This window comes from Physcomitrium patens, chromosome 25, assembly GCF_059467195.1.
Source record: "Physcomitrium patens ecotype Gransden chromosome 25, ASM5946719v1, whole genome shotgun sequence".
NCBI lineage: Eukaryota > Viridiplantae > Streptophyta > Bryopsida > Funariales > Funariaceae > Physcomitrium > Physcomitrium patens.
This window is the reverse complement of record NC_143434.1, coordinates 13,677,749-13,687,679: the sequence shown is the minus strand read 5'-3', so window position 1 is coordinate 13,687,679 and position 9,931 is coordinate 13,677,749. Positions and strand designations below refer to the sequence as shown.

General features: G+C 40.3%; 1 protein-coding gene and 1 long non-coding RNA gene across 2 annotated transcripts; one reads left to right on the top strand and one right to left on the bottom strand.

The window, feature by feature from the left end:
• The first annotated feature begins 3,372 nt into the window (after positions 1-3,372).
• LOC112277240 (uncharacterized) lies at positions 3,373-5,625 on the top strand. Its single transcript, XM_024509344.3, has 4 exons — positions 3,373-3,755; positions 3,965-4,039; positions 4,273-4,348; positions 4,476-5,625. The coding sequence occupies exons 1-4, from the start codon at positions 3,741-3,743 to the stop codon at positions 5,105-5,107; spliced, it is 798 nt and encodes a 265-aa protein (XP_024365112.1). The 5' UTR covers positions 3,373-3,740; the 3' UTR covers positions 5,108-5,625.
• A 632-nt stretch (positions 5,626-6,257) lies between these two features.
• On the bottom strand, positions 6,258-8,096 carry LOC141044925 (uncharacterized). The gene is made up of 2 exons (XR_016500926.1): positions 7,471-8,096; positions 6,258-7,134 (listed from the first exon to the last, which is right to left on the bottom strand). It is a non-coding gene; the product is annotated as an uncharacterized LOC141044925 (long non-coding RNA).
• Positions 8,097-9,931: the final 1,835 nt, after the last annotated feature.

The window sequence follows — 9,931 nt, the reverse complement described above, 5'->3', positions numbered from 1 at the left end:
CATGTTATAAAGCATAAAGATGTTTTGTTTGGCATGTATCCAAATTTTAAAACTATAGTTAGTATAATGAATTAGGATAGATTTTACAATACTAAATAATATTTTAGCATCATGAATACTATGAGGTAATATGAAAATAAAATACACATATTATCACATCTTACAGAAGAAATCCACAAAATCTTTTAGTGGTTTTAGTTTCTGGAAATTTTCTGTTTACATTCTTTTAGTATACATTTCATTTCTTTCACCCTATCAATAGAATATCTCATCATAGAATTTTTTTTAAAATACTAAAAATTAATTATTCCTCCCTTTTTTCAGATTTATTGCCTGATTTGTTGCTCATTGTGGTAGCACACACATTTCTACAAATCTTGATGGTATTTGTATGGTGAGATATATAAATACATTTATTTATTTACGTATTCATATTTTTGTAAAAGGTTTGCATCAATGTATTATTAAATTAAAAGAAAAAAATATATATAACAATTGTAATGGCTTGACAAGAAAAATCCCTAACAAGCTCTTTTTCTACTGCTTCTAAATCTATACTTTGATGGCCACTTGTTTCACTTATTGGATATCTGGAATAAATTATCATACTCTGTTTTTACCTTTGTATTGATAATCAGCACTCGAAATATTGCACAAATACTGGGTTTGTTTTTTTTTTTTAATTTTAAATATTCACTTTTTATTTCTTTAATTTAAGATCAAAAAAAACATAGATGCACTGTAGATACATGAATTGATTAAGATCCCGATAAGCATGTGACATTGTAAGTATGAATCACGATGCCAAAATCTTCGTGTTTACTTTGTAAAGATTTATACACATGCTGTAGTCAATTCATTTTCATAAAACTGATTAGTACGATTACATTCTATCTTGTAAAACATTCCAATTATCTATGAATTAAAAATATTTTTCTTCGTTTATATTAAAACAAAAATTTTACAGCCTAACTGTTTGATGTTGGGAGACAAAAAACACAAAACATAAAATACAAAATCTATATCCTCGGAAATTTTTTAATAACTAAATTCCAAAGAATACAACAAAAAGATTAACTCTATTATTCCAAATATATAAAATTACATTCAAATACGAAATTCCTCATCCTTTCTATTTAGTATTTCATTAAAGCTCATCAAAATTAGAGTGAACCAACCAACATGTTACCATGTGCCTTCAACCAGAGAGAGGGAGAAAGGAAATGGAATAGAGCAGGAGCAGTAAAGTTTTGAAGCATTGAAGAAGAAGACGAAACAAAAGGAAAGGAAGGAGACTGTTGTTGCTATTGCTACTGTTGCTGTTGTTGCTGCTGTTGTGTGTGTTTGTGTTAGTGTGTGTGTGTGTGTGTTTATGATAGTGTGTTACTGTGTGTGTGTGAGCGCCATGCCCTGCCCTGCCATGGTGATCCTGTTGTGACTGTAGCAATGGTGGCATGGACTTGGAACTTAATGAGACCCAGAGGGACAAATCCCCGTTGCCAACACACACACACACACACACACACACACACAGGATCACCATTTGTCTTCTTCACTGTCATCGCACCCTGCTTTTTGCAACCCCTCTGATGATCCTTGTCGCCCTAAAGCGAGAAAGCTCGGGTGCCCTTGATAACCCTGATGCCCCTTTCGCATTGGGTGAAAGACGAGGGAGGATATGAAGGGCCAGCCAGCACACGCATCTCAGCTCATCGCCACACAAACACAGCAACTGCATGCCTGCCTGCCTCCCCAACTTCTTCTCCTTCTTCTTCACCAACTGAGATGAGAAACGAACGAAAGAAAGAAAGAAATCTACTTCCTCTCTCGGTCTCTCGCTCTCTTCCATACGGTGACTACTGTGAAAAGCTAAGGCTATGGAAGGCACCATTTGCTGCTGCCCCACATTGTCCATCAGTTAGCACACGTCAAAGTGGATATAGCAACTCTGAGTTCCCACACAATCCCGAGCTCCCTTTATTTTGCCATGACTCCGAAGTATGTCAGAGCTTATTAACATTATGGCTGAAATTTTGCAGTGCATTTTCAGCTTCCTGTGTTTTTAGTGTTGCCTCTATCGCCTCTGAAATTTATAAAGTAAAAAGAAAAAAAGAGCTTGGGATTTTGATGATGGTTGACTTGAAATCAGCCCATGTTTTGATTGTGTCTCAGTGTACTGCGTGTCACAGTTTTACTTGTTTTTTTGTGGTTTCTATCCTCATATGAATGTTTCTGACACATGGTACCCATGCCCGGTTCAAGTACAGCCTGAGCTTCTTCTGCATCCAAAATCGACTCAGGCACGCAAACTCATTCCAAAAGAGACAGAGCATACTGATAATGGTTATAAAACTACTTCGTAGTTTTCTGAGGCGATTCCAAATAGCGTACTGATACTGTAACTGGGCGTTGGTGCGGCCTCTTGTGAAAATCAAACCACAGTACATGGAGGCATATAATTGTTACTGCAATGAAGAGTTATAATATCCGAAGCAAAATTTCTAGTAAGAGTTCGTCGATGAAGGTGAAAAGAAAAGAAAAGAAAAATAAAGGACGAAAGGAAGGAAGCCCTTGTGTGGGTCGTTTCATAACGTTCCTCTCAACCATTTTAAAACACCGCTAGCTTCATTCTCCAAGACCGAGTCACACCTCCAAAAAACGGTACGTTTCTACAGACAGTAGCAGAATATATATTTTCACTTCGCAGACACGGATGAAACTGAACCTGACTTGTTTAACAGCAGTGTGCAAAATGCTATAAAATTCGCCATTTGATGGGTATTATTACCACTGCTTCGACAGGTTCGAAAGACAACAACCTGGCAACTCAATATATATATATATATATATATATTGTCGTCCGAGATTGAAGAACACATGAAGGTTATGTGGGTTTACTTGGGAATGTAACTTCTGCGTAGGAGGCGATGGAAAGGCAAAAATATGCCCAGTGACGCAAATGGAGAGTCAATCCCAAAACATCACTCCTCGCATGATGCCGAGAATCCGACAATGCCCACTCTGGATATTGAGAAACAGTGGCCTAATTCAGCATCCGACGCTTTTGGGATACCAGTGTGGATAGCTAGATGGCCCCACATCCCATCAGAAGAAAAGTCTCGAGTGAGTTTTTTTTAGCTTGAAGGAGTGACGCAAGGAGGAATACAAAACACGGGAAAGTGGGCGAAGAATGTCTCCCAAAGGAGGGAGATTGACGCGCCCATGTCCCTGGCAGGTTCTCAGCTCCACGGCCACGGAAGAGCTCACGCATCCAAGTCACGCACTGAGAGACTGGCAAACGTAGCCAGTCCCAGCGTAGCGCGCCGGGCCACCCTGGGGAAGAACTACGCACAAGGCGAATCCTATAAAGAGCCTCGGGCTCTCCAACCACTCATCGTCGCAGCACAGTTCCTGGTCTTCAAGTTCTCTGTCACCCTCGTCCTACATCCCTCTCCAGCAACACCCCAGCACTGAGATGCAGTGGCTTCCACACGCTGGGTAGTCCAGTCCAGAGTTCGTTCCCAACGTCACATTCGTGGTTCGGGAAGACATTCTCAGCGTCGTCGTCTTCGTCGTCGTCGTCGTCGTCGTTGGGTCATAAACTTCACGAAAAAGCCCACTACTAGGGGACTGTTCTGTTTACAAGTTTATTTGGGTGTGTGTTTGGCCTGCGGACTGATCAAGGGAGGTCGGAGGCTTTACCTCGGGATTATTAGACCTTTCAAGCGAGACTTGCAGCGATGAGTCTTAATGAGGTAGGAGATCTCTGAAACTATATTGCATTATGCCCATGTTGTGATTAGCGTGAGCTGTGGAAGTTTTCTCTTTGGAGACTCGAAAAGGATTCTAGAGTTTTGCTTCGGAATGCGTGCTTGAGAACTGTGTCATGTTCAGAGTGTGCGTGACATGACATGATCTACAAATTTACCGAGGGTTTTCTAAGTTTGAAAGTGAGAATGCACAGGTCTTTTACAGTCGCGGTGAGCCGGAATGGCTCCACCAGCGGCCGCCTGCATATGGCTATGGTGGTAATTCGCCGGTAAACTTCCGACTCTTGTGCTTTTATTTTCTTTTTTTCATTTATAAGAAATTACGAGCGTCTCAATGAACGAAAAATTCAGGCTCATGCTTTGGGATTGATGTACAGATACTTGCTGTGAAATGATGTGTGCTCTGTTCGAAACGAAGGGAACGATTCAATCTTCAAAACTTCTTCAATCCTGTTTTGAATTTCCGAACTTGTTCTAAAATGGCGGGTTGGTGATCTTGCAGAGGACCGAATTGAGAGTGCTCATGTGCTGTCACAAGTGCGAAGAAAAGGTTCGAGAGGAAATCAATGAAGTCTATGGTAAGCGCAATTGGCGCCATACTAGTTATGATGCACTTGCCTGTTCCGTGACATATACACCCCGCTCCGCTGCGACCATTTTAAGACATGGATAAGTTTACAAAGTGGTGCCAATTGGTTGGCGCAGGAGTGGAGGACATTTTCACAGACCAAGGACGGTCCGAGGTTGCTGTTTATGGCTACGCAGATTCGCACGATGTGCTGAAGAAAGCGAGGAAAATTGACAAAAGGGCCGAGATCGTGTCATCCGATTCCTTCACGCTCCACCACGGCAAACCGGACAAACACCGTAAGCACCGCACGTACCATCAACGTGACAAGCACAACCGTAGCTTCCTCCCCGATTACAACCCTGGCCACGCTTACGCTCATCTGCCCACCGAAGTGAGCAGCGCTCGCTACAACTCGAGCCTCAACCAGTCTAGCACTTATGACAGCCGCTCGTACAACCGCCACCCGGGCAGCAGCTATGGCATTCCTGGATATGAACACAGGCATCATGATTATAGACCCGATCACGACAACTTCCAACCTGAGTACAGACACATCCGCCGCGGCTACCGACTTGAGCCGGAAACCATTTACCGATACAACGACTACCAGCCCGACTTTGCGCATCAAAGCTTGTATGGTGGGTACCAGCCGAACCAGAACTACCCTCCCAGCTATGTCGACAGACGAGACTACCGAGACCCACCATACCCCGAGGCCATTGCAAACCCAGACTACATGAAGCAGAACCAGGACTACTATTACTGACCCAGTTGGAGCTTGTTACCACTGACAACCTAAAAAAAGAAAAAAATACTGTACAACCTTACGACGTATAATGACATTTTGGCACAGAACTGGACAAGGATGAAGACATGGCCATGGTCTTGGGATGGAATGGAGCTGTTATTGCGAATTTTTATTTGTCGTGTCTGCGTGGGTTAGATAGAACATGCCGTTAGAAGGCAAGGAAAGAAAATACATTTAGGAGTAGGATAAGAATGGGGAGGAGTCAGTCAGGTCCTCCGAGGCAGTCAATTATTTTGCAGAATCTGGAAATCACTGATGGGAGGTGGAGTGATTGTTCGGCTTCTGACTATCTGTATACATCGTCGAATGGCTTAACTCGGATATACAAAGTAAAAAAAAAGAAGAAAAAAAAAAAAAAAAAAAAAAGAAGAAGAAGAAAAAAACCACTCTAACATTCAGTAGACTTTGTTTCGTGTCATTTTTGCAATAAGGATGATGAATTAATATGAGTGAGTTGCTGGTGTGCATTTCCCCAAGGCGAAGGAGAATTGAATGTGTTTGGATTTTGGTTTGGCTTCTGCATTTTCTTTGTTTGAACGTACATAGTTTCTAATACTGATTGCACGGCAAGGTCCTCAAGTTCTATAGGAATTAGGGCGTGATAACATTAACTCACAGTTCACGATAATCGTACACATAAGTATTGTAGATTGCCCCGAATACTCTTTCTTGGGATCTGGCACGACACGTTAGAACTTTTTCTTGCAAGATTGAGTTGCCAGAGCATCTGTTCATGTACAGAAATACTTTTAGTGTTCTTCCAATTTGTACCATTGGTTTTTGATTACATGAATTACAGAGTGTGAGAACTAAAGTCCCCTCTCAATCACTGCCGAAGATTTATCACAGGGTTAAAACTGGTTCCTTCACTATGGAGACCTCTTTACTTACGATGCAGGATCGTTTCGTGCTCCGTTCAGTATTCAAAGTATAGCAGTCAGCGTTACGAAGAGTAATGGTTTGATGTTGGGCGGCTCTTCTCACAAGACGAGAAACTAAATGAATCAAAGGAGAAAATGGTTCATTTCATGAGGAGGCCCTGATCGATTGTTGGCCCTTATTCTGAAACATGGTGGGATTAGTATTCTCAATAGCGTGCACGTCTATGTCTCAGAAATACCATCTAAATTAGACATGTGCAAAACGCAAGGTTTAGATGGCTTGACATTTGCTTGCGGACCTGGAGGACCGCAAATAGCTAGCACGACACTTTGTAGCTCTAACTCTTCGTCAACCTCTAAGTTGGTAAATTAGAATCCTCTTAAATGTGCATGTGGATCTTTTCCTCCTCTGAGGTTTGTAGCATTTGTGATTCAGAAGTAACATATATGGACATACGCCAGTGATCCTTTGGGAAGGCATCCAAGCTTATTTTCACGTCTGAGTAGCGACGGTGTTAGTTCTTCGCATTTTGCTTCTGATTTGAGTTGTACGAAAATAGCTGCCTCGCGATGAAGAAATACAGTTATTCTTGTCTTTTCCTTTACCTTGTTACACGTTTTCTTGGGAATGACAGGCACAACCATCACTTTTCATGGAAAAGCTGAGGTTTCCCATACATGTAATTGCATGACTAGCAATTGCAGAACAGTGTCGCTTAACTGTCTGAAGCATGGAGGACAGATGTCTGCGTTGTTTCTACATGTGCAACAAAGTCCACAGACATAGCACATACTTCACAAAGTTCCAAAGGAGGATTTTCAACGCCGAAGGTCTTGTCCATTGCCGATAATTCAGTCAGAACTCCCTGGTCTTGAGCAGTATATGCCTGCGAATCTTCTCGACTTCTCTCATTCATGGGGTGTCTGCAATCTGCAACTACGTGATGGTAGGGTTCCACTTGCACCATCAGCGACTTAGTACACTAGATTTAATTTTGCAGGCGTACTTAATCAATCCTCTAATCGCCAGATTCATGAGGCGTCCGAGAATCTGCATTCTTCAAGCGTGCTATCATTCGTAAAGCTTGCAAAACAAGACCAGAGCTGCGAGTACCGTTAGCAATTAGATATAATACTTCATATCCGTAGTCACAACGAATCGACACAACTCCTGATATCATGCTGGTACTCCACTGCACACAAACTTACAAAATGCTTATACCTCAGTATCAAATTCATTCAAAATGCTGTAGAAAAAACATGTTTCTCACTACAGGTCTGTGTCTTGTCTGTCTCCTCTAAATGTAACGTGATCTGGCACCGGATCTTATCATGCCGAGAAGCTAATTTGGGCTTTGTTAAAGGATGTCAGACACAATAATCGCCTCATACAAGAGGCGTCGATGGATGGAAGTGCCGCGATGATGCACAATTACCAACCTCGCCGGTATTCATTCTGTTGCCGCCGAACCAGACGAAATCGCAGACGGCATTGATGGTGCGAGCTGAAATCCGCCGGTGGCGATGACAACCCCCGTGCTGTTATGAAAGACGACGGCGCCACTGCAAAGGAAAAAGAGGGCGCCCACCCACGAGGCGAGACAGGTCTAGGCCAGGACCAGGTATAGGCACTGGCAAGGCTCTAAGGCAAAGCGAGAACCCCAGCCAAATCGATGGATCCCAGCACCTAATTTCGAAGAGCATGTCAGATCCGCGATGTGCTTGTACGACATCGCGACAATGTGGCAATCCTCGGCTGCCACGCGACGGATGTTTCACGAACATGACAACATCCCTCCCGTGCCGAGATCTGAAGGGATATCAGGGCCTCAGCGTGCTGGATTCGCCGCATGGAATCTGAAGGAGAGTGCCAAGGATCCTCCCTCACACGCTTCACTCCGCCATGACTGATATCATCGCCGCTGCCGGGATGTGCTTGGGCGTCCATGAGCTTCCAACCAACGAACCAACCAACCGCGACGAATTCATCGCAACCGACCCCCTCTCTAGACCTCATTCTTCATCCCTCTACTTTCTTTCTATCGAGCACCCCTAATTCTTGTTTCTCTAAACCCTAATTTTTCATCCCTCCACTTTTTTTCTATCAAGCAGCCCTAATTCTTGATTCTCTAAACCCTAATTCTTCATCCGTCCTTTCTATTGAGCATCCCTAATTCTTGTTCCTCTAAATCCTTATTCTTCATCTCCTCTACATTCCACTAAGCACTCCCAATTCTTGTTGTTAATTCAGGTTTTCAAAATATATTGAATACAAATTCCAAACCAAGTGCTAAAATAAATAAATCCAAAATAAAAAATAAGACAACTATTAATAGAGTAACAATTTTTTTATTATTAATGTTTCTATTAATTATAGTTTAATTAATAGAAACATTAATAGTTGGAATTTGTTTTTGTTTTTGTTTTTTTGTTTTTTGTTTTTTTTAATTTTACCTCAAGGTTTAGAAACACGAGTTGTTAATAATTTTTTCTACCATTAAATCCCATCAACTAACAAATTACTTAAAGGAAATAATACTTACACAAGCTAAAAAACTTCTAACTTGGAATAAAGCAACGCAACTCACAATTCTTATTATATTGGACTAAGTTTCAACTTGATATCTTAATTCTTGTAAGACATGCATTTAACCAATTCTCACTTGTCTTTTCCTATTATAATTACTTTTTTTTACTTTCTTTACCTTATATATAGATAATTTAAAGTCAAATAATAATAATAATAATAATAAAGATTGTGTTGCAAGAAGGACTACAGTATAAAAGATTTTTAGTGTATAAATAAATTTTGTAAGTAATTGATGTAATTTGAATAAGCACAATTCTTAATATTAAAATTTTTAATATTTCTAAATTTTCTATAAATTTTAAGTCATACAAAAGAAAACAATAACTTTTTAAAAAATAATACTTTATCACATATAATTGAGTAACAATGCTTTTAAAATTTAGCAATTTAAAAAAAATAGTCATTAATGTCACATTGATTATGAGTGTGATATTTTTAATAATCTTAAAAACCAAATAGACAACGGTGTTTAATTGCAATCAATGTAACAATTATTTAAAGAAAAAAACTAAACAATAAAATTTTACATGAAGATATGAAGATTTTAATATAACATGTATTGTCACATGTTAGTCCATTTTTTACTAGTAATTTAAAAAACTCCCAAATTTTTATAATCACTTGCAACCAAAAGACATTTCATATAACAAGGTGGTGGCAAAATCACACTCAAATACAAGAATTGAATCACAAAAGAATCATCTTCAATTTGCTCTAGTCACAACATTCCCAATTGCATTTTTGACACACACACACCAATTTTCATTCGACCAGAATTTTGTCTTGATTCTGTTCCAAATTCTATTCTGAATTTATTTATTTATTGATTGCTTTTCGATTCTGGTTTGTTGCATTGCTGATCCCTAAGATCGAACCTTTGCTGATATTTTGCCGCTAATATCTCTCCTCAACACTTTGCTCTATTCTTCTGCTGTATTTGGTTTTCAATCCTTAAACCCTATTGTTCGTTTTTTGTAGTTTTGTATTAAAAAACACAGTATTGATTCTTTTCACACACTGTTGGTGGCAGATCAACAACTTCTACCTCCACTTGTATATCATTCTGCCGGTTAAGCTCTCGTGCAATTTGCTGTTGCAATTCTTCCACACTCTCTCTCATTGCTAGATCCAACTTCACCGTGCTAGTTTAGTATCCTGTCGACGCTTCTTTTTTGGTCTAGTCCTGCTGTTGTTTACCGACCCTTGTGCTCTACTTTTCCTCAAACGCACTTTGCTAGCCCCTGATCGCACAAAATGTTGATCAACCTCCTCTTCTCTTGTTGCTCAATTGCCTCACCTCGTCGTCTTTCT

What these genes read in the sequence shown, in the direction of transcription:
- LOC112277240 (XM_024509344.3), top strand. An exon ending in GCTATGGTGGTAATTCGCCG is followed by an intron (nt 4,040 to 4,272) that starts GTAAACTTCCGA and finishes GTGATCTTGCAG; the next exon opens with AGGACCGAATTGAGAGTGCT. An exon ending in GGAAATCAATGAAGTCTATG is followed by an intron (nt 4,349 to 4,475) that starts GTAAGCGCAATT and finishes TGGTTGGCGCAG; the next exon opens with GAGTGGAGGACATTTTCACA.